At 42.6% G+C, this 24434-nt stretch overlaps 1 protein-coding gene across 4 annotated transcripts in view; it reads left to right on the top strand.

Moving 5' to 3' along the window:
• CREB5 (cAMP responsive element binding protein 5) overlaps nucleotides 1–24434 on the top strand; it is a 343687-nt gene that overhangs the window by 234427 nt on the left and 84826 nt on the right. For all 4 annotated transcript variants that reach the window (XM_046021501.1, XM_046021499.1, XM_046021498.1 and 1 more), the window contains exon 6: nucleotides 4602–4712. In XM_046021501.1, coding sequence (XP_045877457.1) covers nucleotides 4602–4712 — 111 coding nt within the window. The remainder of the gene's footprint in view (nucleotides 1–4601; nucleotides 4713–24434) is intronic.

Genomic DNA, 24434 nt, shown 5'->3' with positions numbered 1-24434 from the left:
CCATGTGCTAGTCCCTCTATAGGCACTTCATGAACACCTGAAACAATCCTCTCAGACATGTGCTATTTCTATCCCTGGTGTCTGAATGGGAAAAGGATGGCAAGTAGCTTGCTTGGCTGAGAAGCAGCATAGCTGAGTTCTGATCCCAGGAATACTGGTCCCAGAGCCCACTGAGTCAACCACGGTGTGATACCACCGTATTCTCTGCTTTCACTGTCACAACAAACCTGTGAGGGATACACCGTTATTACCCCCATTTTATAGATGAGGAAGCTGAGGCACAGGAGGCTGAGTAAGATGGAGCCTAAAGATTTAAATCCAGGTGGTATGACTCCAGGGCCTATGATCATTACATAATACATTCCCCCCACCCCCGGAAAACAACATATCAGCCTAGAAGGGACACCAGAGTATCCCAGGGCAAACCTTGTTCTCCTTCCACAGGATCCCCTTCCTGGCCTTGTGCCTTGGGGAGCCTGGCTGGTGTGCTTATTCCTCGGGCCACAGCTGTTCTCAAAAGCCCTAAGAGATGACATGACAATTCCGTGAAAACCCTCCCACAAGAGTATCGACAATGCCTGGCAGAGCATGTTCACATTTTAAGGAACCGTCTACATTTGTCACTTCACGTTGCTCTCGTCGGGATCCTGTGGGAATGGGATCGTGGTAATTACCGACACGCTCATTTTCCAGATGAAAAGCTGAGGAGTAAGAAGTTGAAGGCAGCTGTCTGATCCCCACAGCTGTGACGAACCCCCATCTCAACTCACACCGAGCAGCTCAGGTTCTCGAAGGTTGGGCAGTATGACGATTTATCTGAGTGGAGGCAGGGGTGGATGAGGGCTGGGAGCCCCAAATTAAGAGAAATGGACCTGGCTGCTATAAATATTGGGTCGTCCTGACTAGGAACAGTCTTTGCAAAATCGGGCCGGAAGGAACAGCTGAGTTGACACACTTTCCCTGCCTTGCTCTCCTGAGACGTGTTCAGATGAGCTACGACAGCGCCACCAATGCCACTTGCCCAGGTTTTATTCAGCCCAGCAAGGCGCACGAAGACTCCCACCGTAAGCGTCTTCCTTCAGACGCTAAAGCCCCCTTGTCCCAAATCCTATCATAAATTCTATCCATCAGCCAGAAAAATACTGCATCAGTGACCTTTTTTTTTTCCATTTGGCTAAACTGTACTGTTTCCAGGACAAAGGTGGGACACGGGCAGAGAGAGCGCGGGTGAGTAAGTATCTGGCAGTGGTTTCCACCATATCTCATTGTACAACTTGGCCTCCTGTTAATGCTCAGAAGAGAAGGAAAGGATCAGGTGCATGATCAAGAGCCAATGCAGACAGAAAGTCAGGGATGCCACCCCCCACAGGATTTCCCCAGCCCATGTCACTGATATGCCCAGCTGCCATGACAATAGTGTCCGTCTAGAGCACTGATTCTCTACTCGGGGCGATTGCTTGGCGCTGTCTAGAGATGCTGTTGTTGGTTGTCACCACTGAGAGAAGGCTGCTACTGGCCTCTGTGGGTAGAGGCCAGGGATGCTGTTTAGCATTCTACAATGCACAGGACAGCCCCCACCGGAAACTAATTATTTGGGCCCTAGATGTCAACAGCGCTGAGGCTGAGAAACCTTTGAGTGACACAAAGGTAACTCATGAAAACTGTCATAAAATCTCTTAAAAAAAAAACAACAACAAAAAACCCCAAGAGTTCCTGGTCCCAGAATTCTAGGTCCTTTCCTCCTTGTTATCAAGCTCCCTGCTCCTGGCCTCAGATTTTGGCATTGTAAGCATAGTCTTCCCATAGAGTTCCTGCCCTCGGGGAACCATGATTCCCTTGTAGGAAAGGTCTGTCTGTCTGCAGGCCGAGCTAATATTCTTAACTGATTTGCAGTGCCTGCTACCAGGCCACACAGTTCACAAAGTCCTAGGTCTGAAGCAAATGATGCATCTGTTCATTCCACAAACTTCTGTTGAATGCCTGCTAGGAGTGAAGGACTGCGCGAGATGCTGGGGTTCCGGTGAACAGCAAGTCAGGAGTTCACGGTCCTGTGGTTTCCTATCTGGAAAGTCCAATGTTTACATCATTTGGGAATACGAACACTCATTTGTAATCACAGAAGCCCTGTGAGGCTGTCGAGACTATAGCTCCCATTTTCTGATTTGTTTCAGAGGGAAAGGAGAAGCTCAAAAAAAGACAAAATCCTTTACCTGGATGTTTTACCTCCAGGGCTAGATGTTGCTTAGTGTCCGGCAAAACCACTCCCATCTTTCTGACTTCTTGGTTCTAGCACCTCACCAAAGCACACTTGTGGGGCAGAAACTTATTCGTAAAAGCTAAATCGTTGCCTTGCAGAGGATTTTGCTGACCCCCTATCATCACTAAGATGGAAAAATGCAATTTTTTCTTAAAGTAGAGGAATCAGCCTGTTTTCAACATACTGTTGAATTTGTGAGTCATGGAGTAGGAGTAGTCACAGACTGTAACTTTTCCACAGAGTAGGAAGCATGGCTGATTCTGGATCTGAGGCTGCAAGTAAGCTGCTCGCCCTTCTTTGTAGCTCGCGATGGATAGCAGTGTGGAAGCTTTCGGATAATCATTTGTAGTTCTCAGAGGCCTTTCTTCAGGAAACTGAAAGCAAAAGCTCCTTTGGACTTGATTTCCCTCTGGGAGACGGTTACCAGTTGGAATAAAGGGTCAAATGCCTTTCCAACTCTTCCATCTCCCAGCCTCTGGAAGGGGGAACTATCAGCAACGAGCATTCTGTGGAGCAGTCTTTGTGACTTAACAGAGTACACAGATGTACTTAATAGCACTGAACTGTACACGGAAGCCTAGTTACAGTGGTAAATTTTATGACATGCATATTTTACCAGAATTACAAAAACAATAATAAAAAATAAAATACCTAGGCTACCTAGAGACTCGGGGGGCATATGGGAGTGAACATTTTATTTTGCTGAACTGATGAGGCCCCGAAAGGTTTTGCTGGCATGTTCTAGAATGTATAGAAAATTCTTCATCAGATAGCTCCTTTTGAAGCATACACTGCCAGATAACTGATATGCTCTTTCAGGCTAAGGGATGGCGAAGAATGATTTGCTGTGACAGGGATTGTCCACCCATCACTCACGTCATCCCGTGAGCATCTCAGCTAACCCACACATTAATGTCATAATTGCAGCCCCACACCTGGGGCGGACCCAGCAGGGATTGCAGGGTTGGAACCCGACCGTGGCAGGGACCCTGAAGGGGCATTTACCTTGGCTTTCACTCTCCATTCTCGCCTGTGAGGTTTCTGTCCTGTGCTCTGGGAAAAGCCCCAGTGATAAAGAACTCTGTATTTATTTCCTCAGCCTCCCGGGGCTAACTTTGAGCAGAAACCGGATTCCCTCAAGTTTCTGAGCCGTTTTCCTTTCCATCCTTCAGCAAGGGGAACTTTTGCATTGAAGAATTTATTTTTTTCCTCTTGAGGAAAGTCTTCTGTGTAACTTAGTATTAAGTGTACTTGCTTTCTTCTAGTTCTTTGAAACATGCTCAATTTCTGCTCAACAGAAAATATCAGTCAGACATTCGCTTCCTTGACTGAAAGAGAGGTTTTACTGTATTTCCTTTTTAACAGGGACACCCTGGAGACAAAAAGGCCAGAACTCATGCAAGTATTTGAAATGATGTTAGTTCTAGGCAAGCCAGTAGGACAGTGTCCATCATGTGTGGTACGGTACCCTCACCTGCTTTCTCCACCCCCCAAAGGCCTTGCCTGTGAGGCCAAAACCTGCTGCTCTGTAGTATCATGACTAGGGAAGGGGAGGTGAGCCAGGGGCAACAGCTCAGATATCTGTTGGTCATCTTTTTTTTTTTTTTTTTTTAAGATTTTATTTATTTATTTGACAGAGAGAGAGACAAAGAGGGAGGAAGAGCACAGAGAGAGAGGCAGAGGGAGAAGAAGACTTCCCGCTGTGCAGGGAGCCTGATATGGGGCTCAATCCTGGGACCTGAGACCATGTCCCGAGGTGAAGGCAGACGCGTAACTGACTGAGCCACCCAGGCACCCCGCTCTTGGTCATCTCGGTTGTGTTTATAAGTTACAGTGGCAAGAAGACCCAGCATATTCGAGAGCATTACTTTTTCAGTTAATTTAATGTTTTTCTTATTGCTAAAATGATTCATGTTTTCCTACAAAATTTAAGGGGGGAGAAAAGCCATGGATAACCCGAGATAACCATTTGGTATATATCCTTGCAGCATTTTTCTATGCATACATTATTTTTTACAGTTATAAAAAGAAGTATGACTTGTGGCAGTTGGAGTGTTTGCAAAAGTGGAAATATTCCATACTTTTGTTTGTAAATGTACCATGACAACATGGTTCTTGTTGGCATGGGGCATCTCCTATAGCAGGCACGGCTTTGGATTAATTCTTTGATGTCCTGGAGTTCAAGGCTCAGAAGTGTGTTACTTACCCTTCCCCAAACCACAGTCTTTCTCTGGAGTTGTTCAAAGAAATTCTAAATGACCCACTTGAAAGAGAAATGCAGCTTTGTCTGGGACCTAGACCGCTTTTTTTAGACTTCTGGTTCTGTTGCTTTCCTTTCTCTTAGATGGAGAGACAGATGTCAGTGAACTCCAACCTCCTGGGAATGCAGGGTCCAAATCTGAGCAACCCCTGTGCTTCTCCCCAGGTCCAGCCAATGCATTCAGAAGCCAAAATGGTAAGTGACAATTATAATCATCGTTTTTAAAATTTCATGAGTTTTTCTTTTAATCTCTACTCTGACTTCCAAATTTCAGTTAAGTCAGGTAGACGGCTCTGTCATTGTTTCAGTGAGTATGTCTTTTCTGTGGAAAGGCAATATGGAACTTGGCTCTCTCTTTGAGGATATTTGTTATTGAACCTTGGCATCAGATGACCATGTAATAAGCATTGGATCAGCCTCAGTGGAAGGGACATGTAGAGGTTTGGGGAGATCCATAGGAGTTAAGGTACGATACACTCAAGTAGGTGCATGTTTTCTCATAACGTGAAATTAACAAAAACAATAGAGTGTCTTTTCTTCAAGGTGGTCACAGTTTCACCGTCACTCTTCCTGTCCCCATATCCGTGAAAACAGACATGTGATTTTTAAGCACACACTAGCATGGAAATATTTTTCATTTTTTGTTATAGTTGTCAGACGTGACACTAATTCAAAGGATCACAGCCTTGTTTTTGCACAGGGTAATTGCATCTCTTACTGAAATACATGATTTCAGGTGACAACTTTCGGTGACTTTTAACATTTGAGATTTATGTGCAGGAAGGTCAGTCTTTCCAATCATGGTGAAAGATTTATGCATTATGTTCTATCAAATATTAATAAAAGCAATGCATGTCCATCTTTGCAATATAAAGTAAATTTGCGGGCTGTATTTAGGAGAGTTACTTGAAGTGGGTTGTTCAGTTTTCATATAGTTAAATTCTGGCGCCACAATTAGTCAGGTCTCAGATGGTAACAAAACACACTGTAGCAAAGTTTTTAGATCTGATATTGGATCAGGGTAGCTTCGCTAAAGTCGAAGATTTATTTGGTTTCCTGACTGACAGCATTGGGGACTGTGTCTAGTGGCTCGTATGAGGATGTTATTGACAGTTCTGAAAATCAGCTACCAAAACCAGGTGACTTCATTTTCAATGGCAGCAAGTTTTTTTGACGCCTGCTTTGGTCACTTTCTCTTGGAAATCTTACTCATTTGTCTTTCAGCTCCTTGATTCAAGGAAGCGCCTGAATCCCCAGTGTTGGCTACCTCAGGCAAATAAAATCTGTGGTTAAGAGAGTTCTCTTTGCTATGCCACAGTCCCTGTGACATGCCAGATGGCACCGGCATCTTCAGCAAAGCTCGTTAAATCTTTTTGGAATTGGCAAATATTTTTTCAACTCAAGCCCTGCAGAGCCAAACCAAATACTTGCTGGCAGAGTGAAGTTCAAACTGGCATCTGTTTTAGAGACCAGAGTAATGCCATTTACTTCTTTTTTTTTTTTTAAAGGAAAATAAAAAACGAACTGTGAAGGTACTTAAGAAAAAAACAAAATTAAGTTATTCATGTGTATGAATAAGTGTTCTGGGTCTGAGCATCCAATGCTACTCCCCCAGCTGGATTATTTCTGAATCATCTTGTTTGGTCTGGGGTCTGTATCCCTTTTGAGGGACCTCCCAGACAAACCTTAGGTGGATTCTTACACATAGTTCCAAACCAAATTTCCCTGCCAATTGATTTTCACTGGATTATCTGCCACCGCTTGACTCAGAAATGTGCTACCCCTCTCTTCACACTGGCAAAGAAGGAGAATGCTTCCAAAGGGAGTACAGGTTTATAATTATTTATATGTATGAAAGAAAAACACATCACATGGCCACTTATTGTGAATAATATCAGCTGGAGACAAAAGGAAATTGGTCTGTACCTATAAAATTGTGTTTCCCCACAGATGTTTGCTGAGTTAAATTTACTGAACAAGCACACAACTCTGCTGATTCATGCTCTGGCTGGCTGGATATGTCTTTCCAGATCCATGATGTCTGGGTTAACGAACTCTATCTTGGAGTTAAGGCTTAGGGAGCATAGTTGTTATCTCTTTCCTGGGCTCCCAACCCTGACACCATTATTGTCAGTCCGTTATTCAAAGGAGGAAAATGGTGGTATTGGCCATCCACGTTTTGGAGAAATAGCATTTACTTAGTAGCCTGGAAAAGTGTTTGGTAATTGGCTTTTAATACATTACTCAGCATTTCTAGTCTCATTCTGCTTGCTTTATTCACTGGAGAAACCAGTTATTGCCTTCTACTAACCAGCAGTATTTTCTAGCAGCTTTGGGCTGCTCAGATGAAAAGCTTTTACGAAACACAAAGTAATGAAGAAAAAAAAAAATCTTCCATGATTTTAATGTCAGCCAGAGCCTCCCCAGGTTTCTCTGAACTATGGGCTTTGTTGTTCTATGCCTAATTTTCTTCCTGTGTAAGACTGGAATGGATTCCAGATTTCAACTAAGACTCCTGTTTCACTGTATTCAAGGACTTTTCCAAAGGTCACACATGGGCTATTGTGATGAATGCACTCTGTGGGGTGTGTTCTCAGAGCACACAAGAAACCAGAGAGCGGCCAGGGAGGGTGTCGCCCACACCACAACACTGCAGACCTATTCTCCTGGGGACGTTGGTGTCAGAGTGTCTATTTCACACTCTCTATTGACCACTGACAAAAGCCATCATCCTGCATCTCTGGTGAAACTTGGAGGTCTTGGAGGTGGACAAAAGCTTAAGGCAGGACTGCTTTAACTCTACAGCTTTGTTAGAAGCTGTCTGAGTAGTGACTGCTCAGTAGGATGCATCCAACTTTCTTGCCACAAACTGGTCATTTCTATGGTGGAAGAGAGTAAAATGACTGTCCCCAGTAAGCTGTACAGTGTAACAATCTTGGAAACCCAAATCAAGTAGCACGGTGCTCTTTTTTGATTTAATGTATGTGGACTTCAGTGGACTGAAGGCACAGCTGTCCATGCTGGTACTGTCATGATTCTGGCAGATTCTAATTGAGACTTATGGATTCTTTTTCTGAAGAATCAAGCCTACAAACCTAGGGCTTCAAGTTATACAAGTGAATATATGCATATTGGATTTTGTCTTGGAGGTCAGAGGAGACTCAAAACCGTGAGAGCTTTAGCTGCTTCTAACCACCCAAAACAATGGATTCTTCCTCCCGGATTCCTGAGATCAGTGGGTATCTTCCATGAAAGTGGGGTCTGCTGGAAAGGAAGGTCACTGGATACCCAACCTTCAGTATAGACAAACTTAGGGAAGCCGAGGGAATGTTGATACCAAGAAAGTACATATACCTGAGACCTGATTTTGCCCTCAGGACAGTGCCATGACAAGGCTGTTGTCCCCATTTTATAGTTGAGACAACTGAAGCTCCAAGAGGTTTAAAAATACTGGCCCAAAGATGCCTCACCTAGCGAAGGCTGACTAACATCTCAGACTCCACCGACAAAGCTTTTTCATTACAATATTGACCCTTTAGATAAAAATATCTACAGCTTCCCGGTAACAGAAACCAGTAGATTATACTAAAATCTTCGGGGTTCATTTGTATTGACAACAAAATGGGAGATAAGGATGGCAAGGACCTCCCGTTTAGAGGTTTAGACCTCCAGATAACCTGGAAAAGACGAGGGGCAGTTGATAGCACCGAATGTCCAGGGCCTCCTTACTGGATTGATCTGGAGCGTCTTGAAGTTAACGCTTGCATCATGAAGGTTCCTTGTACTCAGAGAGGCCCCATGATTGAGAACTGAATTTGATCAGTTGAGTTGAGTTGAATTAAAATAAGGAGAAGGAACCAAACAGTAGCAGTGGAAGTGGGGGTGGGATGGAGTGGGTAAGGGGCAAGGCTGGGTCTTCGAAGGAGAAGATAAAATAGATAAATACTAAGCTAAGTAATCAACTAAGAAAGAGTATTTGAGAGGAGCCTGGGTGGCTCAGTGGGTTAAAGCCTCTGCCTTCAGCTCAGGTCATGATCTCGGGGTCCTGGAATCGAGCCCCGCGTTAGGCTCTCTGCTCAGCAGGTAGCCTGCTTCCTCCTCGCTCTCTCTGCCTGCCTCTCTGCCTCCTTGTGATCTCTCTCTGTTTCTCTGTCAAGTAAATAAATAAAATCTTAAAAAAAAAGAAAAAAACAGTATTTGACTACATCTGATTTCTTTGAGGGATATCTGGAAACAACCTCCGGCATGTTTTGCTTTTTTTTTTTTCCTTGAGAGAAAAGCAATATATCTGTTACTTAGAAAACAGAAGGTGGAATAACACCGACCTCCCAGGAATTGAGAAGGATCAATACTAAGTGCTATTTCTTCCATCGTGATAGGCTAACTGTGCTGTATTTCAGTTGTCGACTTGTCAATAACTCATTTATAGTGAGGTTTACAATTTATTGAATAGATCCAAAATTTGTGCATTAATGAGTGAATGAAAGAAACAAACAAACAAAAAAACAGAGTCAAAGGCTTTTAGAGGTAGAAGGTACTTAGTGAAGACCTTGCCCAAATTCCTCCTTTCATAAGTGAGGGCACCAAAGGCAAATAAAAACGTAGGGAAATCAAGCCGTCATCTCAACACAAAGCTGGGTCCCTAGTTCAGACTGTCAGGTTTCTACCCAGCATGGTGCCTTTTTCATCAGCTGTACTGATAAATTATTAACAGTGCTTCTTTTCTTGGCCCCTGGTTTTCTGCTGGCAGATAGGCAGACAAGAACTAGGGTGGTATAATGCGCAATCTGTGGTTCAATCTCCACTTTGTTTTGAATGTCAACCTGGGTGTGTTTGTGTTTGCCTTTCCCCTCCCTAATTATCGAGCTGGATAACCGTTTGCCTACGGTGCCCCTTGGCCACCCACTGTCCAACAGATAAATCACAGAGGAGCCTGGCTCCATATGGAGTTGCCTGGAAAGTTTATACACATGAAAAGACAGTCTCCAGGTAACATCTCCCTGATTCTCCTAAGAAATGCCGCTCTGCGATTTGCCTGTTTGCTTTAATCATCCCCAGTTTCACTTCCTACAAGTCCAGGAATAAAAAAAAAAATTAAAAAAAAAAAAAAAACACCAGTGAATGAATGAGCTGTCTGCTTCTCAGAAGCTTTGTGGTGAGGCAGGAAATACTGTTGACTTTAAAGAAACTCTCATTAACTTTTGAATCATGCCAACAGCCATGTGTCCCTGTAACCCGTGATCAAAACACGAGGATGACCTGAGCCAAGGTGGTCACTTTTTTCAGAATCCTCCTCCCTCGCTGCTATGAAAAACCACTGTCCCATACCCAGATGAGCAGGAATTATGTACAATTCCATGACAACAAAGACAGCAACAAAAATCTACACCCTCACTAATATGAGCAGAGGGTCTCCTGTTAAAGGCACTTTGCTCTCTTAAAACACCCTGGTAGAAAATAGTAACTGTTAACATTAACTAAGCACTTGTGTATATGGCTGAAGCTGAGTTAAGCATCTTATGTTTTCTCATTTAATCCTCATATCAGTCTCATGAGGGAGAATACTGTTCTTACTCTCATCTTACAGATAAACTGAGAAGTTAGGTAACTTAGGGAAGAACATATAAGCTGGTAAAATGTGCAGGGATGGGAACCCAGGCACTGGGCTCTTGGTCTTAGCTCTAAACCGTCATGATTTGCCAGCGGGAGCGATGATCACCCTATGGGTTTCTATTAATAGAGCCCTTTGCAAATTGCAAAGCTTTCTATATTCGGGTATCATCAGAGCCTTGCGGCAACCCTGTAAGGTCAACAGGGAAATAGTACTATCCTCATTTCATAGACACAGAAAAGTTAAGTGACTTTTCCAGCATCATTTGGTGGCATAACCAGGCCCTGCACCCGAGTCTTCCTGTGGGTTTTGTCCTGTTTCTACTTCATCATGCCATCCCAGGTGTCCCTGTGGTAACCTGTCCTGAGTAGAAGCAAGTTCTTACAAAAACAAAACTCAGTGGTAAAAGGAAGATGAGGCTCAGATGAATAGCTCAAGCCCAGCTACCTCTTTGCTTATGCCTATTAGACTCTCTAGTTCTCATCGGCTAAACACAGGAGAGAAGGCGGATCCATATTTCTCTCTGGCCAGGACAACTGCTGAAGGTGAACTTAGTTATGGTTATTAAAGAGTTAAAAGCAGCAGTAGTTCTCTAACAGCAAAAGAAGTCCCAACTCCTTTCTGTCGGCTGAGAGTATCCACGCTCATATCCATTGCCACTTTGCTCATTTAAACTACAGGAAATTTAAAATTTAGGAATATATTGTGCCATTTTGGGGGCAACATCTAAATGATTCAATTATCAGATCCTTGATAAGAGCTAGCAAGCACTTGTTTATATTTCTGTAGAACACAATAAATTCCTACAGAATTACATTTCATGTGCTGAGCAAAACCTCAAATACATAAGATTATGCATTTGATTATATTTGTTTTGAAAATAAGAATTTGAGAAATTGAGTGCCTCTGAATCACCAAATTCCAAAGAAGGAAAGGAGCTTGGAGATTATTTCAGCAAAATCCTTTCCCTTTGAGGAAAAAAGGCCTGCAGTTCAAGTCAGTAGCTTTTCCCAGGTCACATAGCTAATTAGCAGAAAGAAAAGGAATTAAAATTCAGTTTCTGGATTTTCAACTTTAAGGAACTTCACTCTCCTGTGGCAGTCAGGAGTTGACAAGGAGAGCCATCTGCTAGCAGCTGTGATAGCAAACTTTCTAAGGGGAATGTTTCCTGAAGTGTTTTCTGCCGTTTGGTTAGCGAGGCAAAGTACCTGAGAGAAGAGGGTCAATCAGCTTTTCCCTTTTATATCCTGTCAACTGGGAACTGAAGCTAACCATAAGACTGCCCAAAAGAATGGGCCCAATTCTCTACGATTCTTCTTGAGACTGGGTGGGGGGAGGAAGGGGCGGGTCTTGACATGATTCTACTAAGCAATTTTTTTTTTTTTTAATTCAAGTTAGTTAACATATAGTGTATTATTAGTTTCAGTGGGATAATTTAGTGATTCATCAGTTGCACATAACACCCAATGCTCATTCCATCACGTGCCCTCCCCAATATCCACCACCCAGTTACCTCATTGCCCCCACCCACCGCCCCTCCAGCAGCCCTCAGTTTGTTTCCTGTAGTTAAGAGTCTCTTCTGGTGGTCTCCCTCTCTGATACCACTAAGCTATTCTTATTCATCATCCAGAGTGTGGATATACACCCAGTATTTCATCTCTTCGTGCTGAGGACAAACTGCCCCGATCTTGTCTGCCACCAAGCAAAACTAAACTTCCCAGATCTCCTCTGTGGGTTCCTTGGGCTGTGGGGATCTTCCATGAGCCTTCGGAGCTCTGTATTGTGCCGGTGCAGAGAGTTGACTGAGCTGGCTTCTCACACAACACAAAGGGGGTATTGAAACGCCCCTTTCCATCAGATCCCTTCTCTTGGCTCCCCCACTACCCTCCCCAGCAAGCTCCTCGTACACACATTCAGACATTCTCCTGGGATGCATTGTCTTCCCAGTTTGATTTCTTTCTCTTTCTGTCCGTATCCACCCTGTTTTGGTAACCATGGCAATAGGTGAAACACAATCCCAATATTTGCTCACCGCCTCTGTCATCCAGCCCAGCACGCGCATTGCCGGTTCTTGTTTTTGTGTTTGTTTAATGTTCCCGAGCCTGAAGTCAGATGCATCTGGGCAAGGACACCACACATGGTCCGGTTTGGAACATCCCCTCTCAGACAGTTTTCAGGCACGTCTTCTTTGTGTGTCTGTGTACGTGTGCGTGTGTGTGTGTCCCTGTCTGCTTTGGAACATTGTATAAATAAGTTCAGCTTCTGTTAGAATAGCCCGGGGCCGGGGTGGGGGGTGGTGAGGAAATCTTACAAATCTTGTACAGGGAAGTTCTGCTTTGCAGAGATATATTTTGGTCTTTTCTTGGAATTTGTGTATCTTTCCAAGATTTTTGCCAGCACGACTAATAACGCAAGTTTGCTTTTAACTTTGGGCTGATGGCTCTGCCTTGATTTGGCATTTTATGTGACAAGTACAGAAAATCTGTTAGAAAATTTCTGCTTTGAAGGTGACGGGAGATGGGACACGGGAATGGATGGAAGAAGTAATGTTTTCCTAAAGTTTTGGGATATTTCTTTTCTTAAAAAATAAAAGGGAGAAATTAATCTTCAAGTAAAAAACTAACAAAGAGTACATTTCCCCTCCTTGTATCCTTTTAAAATTGTCTTTTTTCTCCCCTGTTAGTTTGAAAAGCTAGTTGTACTGTGGTACTGCTGTACTGTTTGACTGTTCTGTTTGCCTTGGTAGAAATAAGATGAATCACTAGCTTCTCAGAATAGTTAAGTCCCGGGGCGCCTGGGTGGCTCAGTGGATTAAGCCGCTGCCTTCCGCTCAGGTCAGATCCTCAGGGTCCTGGGATCGAGCCCCGTGTCGGGCTCTCTGCTCTGCAGGGAGCCTGCTTCCTCCTCTCTCTCTGCCTGCCTCTCTGCCTACTTGTTCCTGCTTCCTCCTCTCTCTCTGCCTGCCTCTCTGCCTACTTGTGATCTCTCTCTAAAAAAAAAAAAAAAAATAAGAATAGTTAAGTCCCACACAATAAAACCAAACAGCAAGTATTTGTGTGTTGAAATGGTATTCACAGTCACTAGAACAGAAGACATGTTTAAGGAGGACAAGATTTTCATCCAACTGTGGCCTTGGATTGTAGAGATTAAAAGCGCAACCAGAGAGGCAAGGCGTAACGTGATTCCAGTAGACAGCCAGGATCTGAAGTGGAAGAGGGAACAGGAGCATACTGGGCTAGAATTTCAGAGCTGGCACGTGTTTCACTTACACCCTTTCCTGGAACATCCTTCTCCCTTTTGGCACTTTGCATGGGAACGCGCCTGTGTTTCCATGGTATTCGAGGGCTCAGTCTGGACCTGTGTCCCTTCTAGCCTGTCCTGCCTGACTCTGCTCTGCACACCAGGGTCACTCTCTGAGAGCCCCTCCCAGGAGGCTGGCACCTTCCTAGAGGCTTCTGGCTGTCTCTGGATGCCTTGCCTCTCCTATCTTATTTCCTTCACCTCTGCAAACTTCACTCCTCCTTCCCCCACCCCCCCATCAAGACTCGGCTCAAATGCACCTTTCCTGTGAAGTCTTCTCAGCTTGCTCAGGTTGGGTGCAATTCTTCTGCATGCCTTCTGCACTCCAGGGTGGACTCCATTTGTACCTTATTTATCTCTTCCTTGGGGAGCTTTATTATGTATCATTGTTTGCGTTCTGGCCTCACGACCAGCCTATGATCCCTTTGAGCTCAGAGGCCAAATTGATTCAGCTCCTTGTCCCCAGATTGGCATCTCTCCCGAATGTTCTAGGTGCCCAGGAAATGTTTGTTGCTAGAATGAACAAGGGAAAGTCTGATCAACTAATTTAGATGGGGATGTTACTGTGAATTAATATATCACGCCGCCCCACACTGTGGATTTTTTTCCCCCTTAAGTTCCAGGGATAAGGTAGGACTTAACTTAGATGATTGATTCACAGTGATAGAATTTCAAGACCTATGAAAAGTGGGTGGGAGAGAGATATCTGAGCAGGTGAGAATCCTTCCCACAACTCCCCAGATCCCTGCATTGCTTGGTACCTGGGGCTCTGCCAGCCACAGCCAAGTGCAGCTCTGCAGGGAAGCCCTGCACAAGCCCTCGAGGCCCAGTGTGGCTTCTCCTAACAGTTAGGTGGCTTTATATTAAGGTGTTTTGATATTTAAGTATTGAAATTCCCTTGATGTAGGCCAAAGACTTGAGTACTTTTTTAATACATAAATTCATGAATTCCAGGGACGCTTGGGTGGCTCAGTCAGTTAAGCATCTGCCTTCAGCTCAGGTCATGATCCCGGGGTCCTGGGGTGGAGCCCCATGTCAGGCTCCTTGCTTAGTGGGGAGCCTGCTTCTCCCTCTGCCTGCCTCTCCCCTTGCTTGTGCTCTCTCTCTCTTTCTCTGACAAATAAATAAATAAAATATTTTAATGAATAAATAAATTAATTCGTGAATTCCAGTGTACTCTTGGTCAAAAATTAATAGATAACGGCAAACTTTTAGAGATACGTTAGAATGAAAATATTCTTGTTTCCCTGTTCATACATATAATATATCAAAAATTAGGTTCATACTGAATATATACTTTATATCCTGTTTTTTAAAAATTTCACACATTATAAGCATTTTCCCATATCACGTGTGTTTTGAAAACATTTTAATAATGGTATATTTATCTTACGGATGTCACATAAAAATTTTAACTGTTTCCTTATTTCTATTTCTGGATATTTAGAATTTCTCAACTAGAAAAAACCCTTGGATTATAAAAATAAATTTTAAAAACCATAGATTCCCAGAATTAGGAATATGAGGTCAAAGAGAATTAACCATTTATATATATATATAGCCAAATTTCTTAAAATTTACACTAATTTTCATTCCTATCTTTAATACAAGAGGATATCTCAGAGCATTTTCAGAAGTGTTAGCATTATCATTTTTTTTTTAAAGATTTCTTTATTTACTTTAGAGAGAAAGAAAGAGACAAAGAATGTGCTGGGGGGGGTGGTAGGAGGGGCAGAGGGAGAGGGAAAGAGAGAATCAAAGCAGACTCCCACGACCATGGAGCTCAACACAGGGCTCAGTCTCAGGACCCTGAAATCGTGACCTGAGCCAAAATCGAGAATCAGACGCTTAACCGACTGAGTCACCCAGGCACCTCAAGCATATCATCTTTTAACAAAATATTTGCCAATTTTTGTTTGTATTTTTTACATTATGGGTCATGTTGCATGTCTTTTTCTATATTTGTTGGCGAGTTGATTTTCATCTTTGATACACTTCTGTACTTTACAGCAATTTTCCTTAATTAGGACTAATATTGGAATCTAGGGGAAAAAGGATAGAGCAGGTTATCCTCCCTCTACTGCATTTTTTTTTTTTAAGATTTTATTTATTTATTTGACAGACAGAGATCACAAGTAGGCAGAGAGGCAGGCAGAGAGAGAGGAAGGGAAGCAGGCTCGCTGCTGAGCAGAGAGCCCGATGCGGGACTCGATCCCAGGACTCTGAGATCATGACCCGAGCCGAAGGCAGTGGCCTAACCCACTGAGCCACCCAGGCGCCCCTCTACTGCATTTTTCAAATCCTTATTAATTAGCTGGCTTTCCTACCTTATTTCACTCATTATACATTTGTTTCTAAGACCTTAAAATGCATACTTTAAAATATATTCAGTAGTTTTTTTTGGGGGGGGGGTTGTTTCATTTGTTGATACAACTCTTTTGCTTGGAAGCACAGTTTTGAGGGTTTTAAAAAATCTTCCTTAAGTTTTCTGGGTTTTGTAGCTATTCAGCTTAATATTGGCTTCCCTAGGAATATAAATGTGGCTCTTCCACATTTTCTGTTTATCTAGCCAAGCCTTTGTCTATTTAAATATATACCTGAGTACCTTAAATAAACTAAAGATATGTTTGTGTCTTTCACAATTACCTGAGGGAGGATTATATGGCTCCTGCTCTTATCCCATTTATGAGAAATCAACCCCTGACCATTTTATTTCACCAGTCACTATGTAAGATGATGGATTTATATTGATTAAACTTTATCATCATGACTAGATGGTTAAATGTGGCTGATTCCATTCTCAAGCAAGAAAGTTAAACAGAGAATATGAAAGAGCTGTAAGTCCCATGGGATGATATTAATGGAGTATAATTTTAAGGTTGAGTGAGTCTTCTGGTAACCAGACTGTGACCTCCTCACTAGTGCTGAGACTCCCCAAAGGGAGGCCTCTGAACACCTAGCCCATAGTTGGCACAGAATATCCCTGTGTTGAATGAATGAATGAATATGAATAACTAATTGTATAATATCAAACATGCATTGAGTTCTGATCACGGGCCATATTAACTATGTGATTTCCACGGACTGAAGACTTAGCAAGGCGCTGTGTCAAGCACTTTCACTTGGCCTTTCTATGTATTATCTGACTTAATTCTAACACCTGTCCTATAAAAATCGTACCCCTGTTTTTATAGGCAAATAAACTGCCCAAGATCACTCGACCAACAAATGACAGACCAAGGATTTAAACCTAGCTTTGGGGTCCGACTCTTCCATGCTTTGGCAACCTAAAAACAAAGTGGCGACTGGATTCTCTAGCAGGGGTGGAAGCACGCAGTGAGGATCAATTGACAAACGTTTATCATTACCATCAACTACGCACTAGGCCTCTTTTTTTTTTTTTTTTTTTCTTAAACAGTAGTAGGCCTCTGACATTCCTGAGCAGTTTTGCCTGGCTTTGTTGTGACTCTCCAAACCCCCACTTGTGGCCCATCATTTCCTGCTCCCAGGGCGACAAGCAGAGAACAAAACCAAATTGTAATCCTGACCCTGAATGGAGGGCCAGACTGACTGTTTTCTCCCCACCCAGCGCTGTAGCAAATGCAGGACAAATCTGGGTCCCGGCAGAAGTTCAAATTACTGTCGGTTACGGCATCTGAGGGTTGTTTTTTCATATTTGAAATCTTGAATGTTAAACTGGAAAAGATCAAGTCTTGGTCGTTAGAACTAATGTGAATAATGACTTCTAGCTCATATTTTAAGATCTGCAGAACATTTTCACACCTTTCATATAGACTATCACGCTAGTCTCTCCCTGGAGCCACAGCTCTCAAAGGGAATTAAGAATAAGGTGGTTCTTAATTTTTTTTCTCTCTCTGAGTAGCAGAATGCAGCATTGGTTACGAGCAAAGACCCAAGAATAAGACTGTCTGGCTTGAAATCCTTGCTGCATGACCTAGTTGCCTGACCTTTATGTTCTTCATTTACTCATCTATAAAATGGGGGATAATGGGAGGGCCTCTCTTAGAGAGTTGTTTTGAGGATTAAATGAGGAAATACAGGGCAATCATTGGGCGCAGTGACTGGCACATAGTATTCTCACTCGCTCCCTCTATTTTTCCCTTTTTTTCTTCCTGCTTCAAAGGTTACTTCTTTTTCGTTTATTGGTTTAATTCATGATGTTTAAAACATACTTGTACAAAGTCCATAGTCTCATAGTAAACTGAAACTAAGAGAGATTAAGTACCTTACCTTTGATCATTCGACAAAGTTGTGGTAAACTCAGTTCTAGAATTTAACTCCTAGTTTTGATTAATGCACTAAATTACTGTGCTCTTTATAGATACTTGGATGTAGAAACCCGTGGGAGTTATACAGCTGTTGCTTCGAATTCACCAACTAATTGAAACATGTAAAAATGAAGATAACTTTAAAAACTGTTTGAAAATAGTTTAAAAATTATTTCAGAAAACAGAGTTCAGTGTGGCATATATTCGTATTTCAAACACATGCTATTGTTTTATGGCTTGTTAGCTCACAAACACATGAATATGAAAACATTTTATAACATTAAAGTATCAGAGCTGAAATTACATGAAAGACCAAAGGCTCACCAAGAAATATATATTAAATTCCATTGCCTAAAATAGACTTTTACTATGTCTGTACAAATTACTTTAAATTATACAAATATTTGGAATACGTCTAGCCATGAGACTCAGCTGGGTACCCTAAAATGACACGAGCAGTACCATGCCAACTTCTGGCATTTAATTTTTTCCAAAACACCTAGAGTCATTATTGGTTCGAATGAGAGCATCCCTTATGCTCTGTGAGTGCATTCAGAAGAAGTGCTAGTGAAGGAGAGAAAGAGCCCCTCAGTCCCTTGGGTGAAGGTAGTTGAGTCTCTAGGACATGGTTAAGAAGTCTCTTTGCCAGCATACCCTTTGGAACAACCATACCCGTGATAACAGAGTGTGAAGACCTGATTATTTTCAAATCTGATGAATGAATCCAGCTGTTCTGCAAGCCAGTATGGGGTATGTGAGAACATGGGATCACAGCAAAAGCATGTTTATCTCACTCCATCATTGCAGTGAACTTTATCTCCTGGGAATTTTCTTAAAGAGCAAGTCTGGGCAGAGTCATGGCTTAATGACTGGGGGCTCTACAAGAGAGTTGTTCCTAAGTTCCAGTTATGCAAAGACAGCGCCTGTGTTTGTAAGGAAAGATAAGCTAAAAAGCCGAGCATGTTCCTCAGACAAAGATAATTTGCCACATCACCACCATTAATCTCTTAGTTCCCAGCTCACTTAGTTCCAAGAGATCTGTTTTGTAGATTTATTACGTATAAAGCTCAGTCCGCTGAGGATTCCATTCATCTGTTCATCCCTTTATTCAAAATTGAGCACCTCCAAAATGCCAATATTGTACTTGATTTGGGGGGATCAAATTGTGAATGAGACATAACTCAAGGCTTTAGGAACTTATAGTCCAAAGCAAGACTGAGATAAATAAATAGGCAACTGAGGATATTGTGATAAATGCTATGATAAAGATGCATAGAAAACGTGTGCCTAATTTGCCTGCAGGATGATGGTGGTGAGGCTTCCAAAAGGGCCCACAGGGAAGATTTCTCAGATGGAGGAAACTCCTGCACTCTCCAGTAAAGTAGCCACTACCCACATGTGACCATTTACATTGAAGTTTATCAAAATAAAATAAAACTTAAAATACAGTTCAGACTTGCAATAGCCACATTTTGAGTGTTCAATAGCCACATTTAGCCAGTGGCTACCATGTTGTACTACGCAGATAAGGAACATTTCCATCATCATAGAAATTTCTACTTAAGGCCCTGGTCTGAGCAGATTGGACTGATGGGAGGGGAAGAATTTTCCAGGGAGAATAAACAGAATGAACATCTCCAAACCTGGAGATGCTGGGGAAGAAATGGCATTTAAAAATTAGCTACTAAAAAACATTTTTAAAAAAAATTTATATATGGACATGTGTATTGATGTATGAAACATTTATTATGCTATAGCTGTGGTCTTTGCAAAGAGGCATAGACCAAGTGTTAGCCTCTAAATAACTTACATATAAATGGGCAAGGAAGGAGCCATACAAAATTACTGAAAAACTATATCTTGAGTTCCGAGGAGAGACTCATTGATTATTGGGTGTTAGGAAGGAGAATTGGAGGGGCAGGCCCGTCTCCAAACCTTCACGAACTTTTTGCTTTTAATCTGGGTCTTGAAGAGCTCTTAGGATGAAAGGTGGAGTTAAATTCCTACCTGGTTAAAAAAACATTCAAGTTTCGCACAGTTACTCCAGCGTTAGGGTCCCGCAAGCAACTGAGAAGCTGAGGGCTCTCCCCACTGGCATATTCATTAATGTCTTTCTACTAAGACTGCCGTTTATACAATGGGGAGCCTATTTAAAATGGCTGTGCCAACTTACACGGAATAGTCTCCCTTCTAAATGGTGTTAGCATGGATTAGTTGAGGGAAGCTTGAGCCAGATCTTGTTTGCATTAGGTGGTTGAAAAAAGGACTGGGGTGTGTGTGTGGGGGGGTGAGTTTAAGGATTATGCAAATCACTGGCCAGTATGTAGGCTGGAAACTGGAGACTTCTATAAAAAGCAGCTTTTATGTGCGAATAGGTGAGAGAGCTTGGAAGCAGTTGTAGGCGTATTATGGGGAAGATGACTTAGGCAGAGCCAATGAAAATATCAGTAAATGCTTATGTACATATATAAATTCAAGTCTCTGAATTGTACAATCAGAGCTCATGAAACTCATCCTTGGCCGTTTATTCCTTGGAGTTACAGACAATGACCACTTCCCCTTCGTGTTTGTTATTTTTCCTCCGCTGGAAGCATCTACAAAGTGCAGTTGAGGTCTTGCTTATCACAAAAGCCACTTGTCTTTCCATTTCTAGGATTATGATGTACTTTGTTGTTTGGGATCGCCAGTCATAGGACTGTGTGAAGGAAATCTTCCAGCCATCCAGGAAGAGAAGGATTCGAGAGGGTGACAGAGAAAGATCTTCTTAATAAAAAACTGTTCTGATCTGTGCTGAGACTCAGGTTGAGATGACGTCTTTAGAAATTGTGTAAAATGGTGGGTGAAAAAAAGGGCAAACCAGTTTTGCAGATGACTATTTAGAATCTCCTTTAAGATGGGGAGTAATCCAAGCTCTCTTCTTTATCCTTTGCCAGTAGAAAACCCTTCCAGAAGGTCTGATGCTTTAGAAAAACAGAAAGATGGGGCATCTGGGTAGCTCAGTGGGTTAAGGCCTCTGGCTTCGGCTCAGGTCATGATCCCAGGGTCCTGGGATCGAGCCCCGCATCATCGGGCTCTCTGCTTCCCTTCCTCTCTCACTGCCTGCCTCTCTGCCTACTTGTGATCTCTGTCAAATACATAAATAAAATCTTTAAAAAAACAAAAACAGAAAGATGATTGGAAAGATGGCATGAATGGTTTGGGAGAAAAGGAGAAAAATTTTTTCCATTATCATTTGATATATAATTTCTGAACCTTATTTAAATGTAGTTTGATATTTATGCAGGAAAAAGAAATTCAGAAGGACAACATTCTAAGTGGATTTTATGCTCTGAACATCTCAAGACCAAGAAGACATTATGAACATATTACTTGGGTACACAGTGGACTTTCTCCACACTTCTTAAATTAACTGATTTCTGTTTAACTGTAGGTTGTTGAGTTACCAAAAGTGCTACGGGGTTGAGCAGATTTCAAAAGGTTTTCAGTGCTGCCTTTGGAACTCTAAGGTGGATCTTCTGCAAATAATTCTGTTAAAGGCTGGCCTGACTCTCACACAGGAGTGGTGTTCGCAAAGTGTGTTTAAAAGTCAGTCATTCAGAACTCAAAACACAGTTTTCCTCACGAGAAATGTCAGAGATGGTTACTTTCCCAGGGCTGCCCACAAAAGCCTTTTATTCTGTAATGTATCTGAAAGAGCCTGTCTCCATGTGTTGAGAAAAGAATGGAGTAGTATGGGACAGGACTCCCCTCCCACCCCCCTAAGGACAGCCCTTGTTATTCGCTGTGGAGGCAGGCACTGGGCTGAGGTGAGAAGGAAAGGAGGCATGTTTCTCTCTGAGAGCTTATCCCTGAAATTATCCCTGGTACAGCCTTTTGTAGAGTGAACCTTTATTCGTCAAGTTGTATTACTTCTTTAAAATGACAGCACGATGCTGGAATTAAGTATGTTTTGAACTTTGTCTTCTTTATTACTGTGAGCTCAATGGTAGCTATTCCACACCATTACTAGATTTAGAAACCAAGGGAATGGTGATCATGTGACCACGGAAATCAATGTCCCCAGGATTCATCATTAGCAAAGGCTAATCTCCCACCAACTTAGATAGTGACATTTTCATAGCTCTTAAAAATAGCTGCTGTAAGCTAGTCTCACATTCGATTGATATATTTGACTTTTTGATGTCTGAGCAATTGATTGATTGATTGATCCTTTTTAGCACTGAAACCAAAGACCAGAGTGATGGAGATGACCTAGAAAAAGGTGAAATCTCTCCCCTATGAAGACTGGGCTAATTGAAGCAATTCTGTGTGTTTACTTCTTAGAGAAGGAGCCCTTATCTCCTCCTCATCATCAATGGCACTACCATTCTAAGATTTTTGCCCACCTAGAAAGTATGTCTGATTCCTAAAACATGAGTTACTACCCCTGCAAACTTCATTCACCTATCATGATGTACTTGGGAAATTTTCAGCCCGTCTCACAGACTATTGCTTTTTCTTGCTTGGCATTCGCTATAGGAGAGTTGAGTTTTGGATGACAAAATAGACTCTAAGGTACACTGGCTAGTTGTCCATAGTAATCAAGGGTGTTTTTGAAAAAAGAAAAAACAAAGAAGTGGACATTAGAACACTTGGGAAAATAATTTGCTTCTGTTTTGGTTTGTTAGAACTGCCATAACAAAGCACCACAAACTGGGTGGCTCAAACAACAGAAATTTACCATCTCACAATTCTGACGACAAGAAGTTCAAGATCAAGGTGTCAGCCGGGCTGGTTCCTCTGAGGGGGAAGGTTCTGCACCAGGCCATTCACCTTGTGATCACTACCTTCTCCTTGTCTCTTCACAGGGTCTTCCTTTGTATATCTGTGTCTTAACCTCCTCTACTTATAAGGACACTGGCCATACTGGATTACAGCCCACCGATAGGATTTCCATAATTACCTCTTTAAAGGTCCTATCTCCAAATATGGTTACATTCAGAAGTACTATAGGTTAGGACTTCAATGTATGAATTGGGGGGCAGAGGAGGGACACACAAATTCAGCCCATAACAGTTTCCAGATGTAATCTGAAGATTACTTAAATCTTAAACAAAACCTATCCAAGACCCCATGATTTGCCTTTACAAAATCAGATCTCGAATTCCAGTGGAAGGTCTGTGGGAATAATAAAGCTTAACAGCACTGTTTAGGCCTTTTCAATAAAGAGCTCTCCCTTGATAAACATAGCCTGCAGACTGGCCCATTGCTAAAGCTTAAAAGCAGGGTTAGGACAAGAGAGACCAGAGAGGCGCCCAGGGTGCGATGTGAAAAAGCACTCCCGGTCAGGGCTGTACCATGACTCTGCTCCAACACATTTGTGTGACACTGAGAATGAGTATCCCCTTAAACCTTTGCCTTGGCGTCTCTCCTGCCTCGCTCTAGTCCCCACACTTCTCTGGAGGAAGGCAAAAGCTGTCCATGTGTCATCCACACAGCTCTTTCAACCAAGTTCTGGCAAACACCTAGTATTTAGGTAGCATTAACTAGTATTTCAGAGATGGGCTTAAAGTGGGACAGTTAATAGGTAGAGGGAAGCAGCCTGGGTCCTGAGTCCCTCCCTTGTTGTTAGCGACAGCCATGGAACCAGGAATAGGTTTGAGGGTTCATGTGCCTTATATCTACATCCATAACCCGATGGGATACTTGCTCTTCTTTGGCTGTATTCTCAACCATGTGCTCAGTGGTCTAGAGGAAAGAATGGAATTTGGGATGCGGGTCAGTGCCTCATGGCATGAGTCTATGCTCAGGCTCAGAATTGGCTTCGGTCATCCATACCGCATTAGTGCCGTGATCCTCCCTGGAGTGCCCAGCTGTATTCTGAGAGCTGAGAAGGAACAGATGTACCCTTACCACTGCCTATGGCTGCTGCCTCTGCTGTGAACTTGAGAAACCTGTTTCTGCCGTGGCAATGCCGAGCTCCCTGGCCCAGAGCATATGTGTGCCCACTGCCAGAGCACACTGATGCTCTAGCGTTGGCTCAGAACCATCTAGACAGGAGAGAAGTTTCCCTCTTACCCCTGCAGCCACTGATCTGACCACTGAAAAATGATGATGGTTTTCTTCAGAAGTGGCATGATTGATGGGGCAACGAAGGCTGCTGTTTTCTAAGAGGCTGGAGAGGACAGCTCAGTCCAGAGCTTTCAGGCTTCCCATTTTCAAGCTCACGGGACCCTGTGGCTCTTCCCTTTACCTTAGAACACGTACGTCTTCTGAGAGCCTGCATGAGCGCTCCATTAGGAAGTTAGGCTCCTTGCTCACTCAGTGCCTTACTTTGAATTGTAGAGCCTTGCTAAATATTTCCTATTCTGAAGGGAAAAGAAAAGCTATCTCTGACCCTTCCATCTGACTATTAAAAGTGTCGTTGTAAAACTTCCTTAAGAAGTTGGTCTCGAAGGAGACTCAAAACTATTTTTACAATGGGCCCACCTTGTTTTAGTGTTACGGGAAAGTTTCACCATGAATATGAGCAAAAATAAGTTCACTAGTGAAAGGAGGAAAAAGAAATCTCACTTACAATGAAAGTCGGCCTGTAACTTTCTCCTTCTAGCACACTGTGTGAAGGAAAATTATGTTCAATGTGGCATCCATCTGGAGCACCCATTTTAACACCACGAAGGCTACTTGAATTGTGTCTTGTGCCTAAAATACATAATCTAAGACCTTGCTTTTCAAAGT

Source organism: Meles meles, chromosome 10 (genome assembly GCF_922984935.1).
Source record: "Meles meles chromosome 10, mMelMel3.1 paternal haplotype, whole genome shotgun sequence".
NCBI classification, from domain to species: domain Eukaryota; kingdom Metazoa; phylum Chordata; class Mammalia; order Carnivora; family Mustelidae; genus Meles; species Meles meles.
The sequence above is the reverse complement of the archived record's forward strand: the minus strand, read 5'-3'. Positions and strand labels throughout refer to the sequence as shown.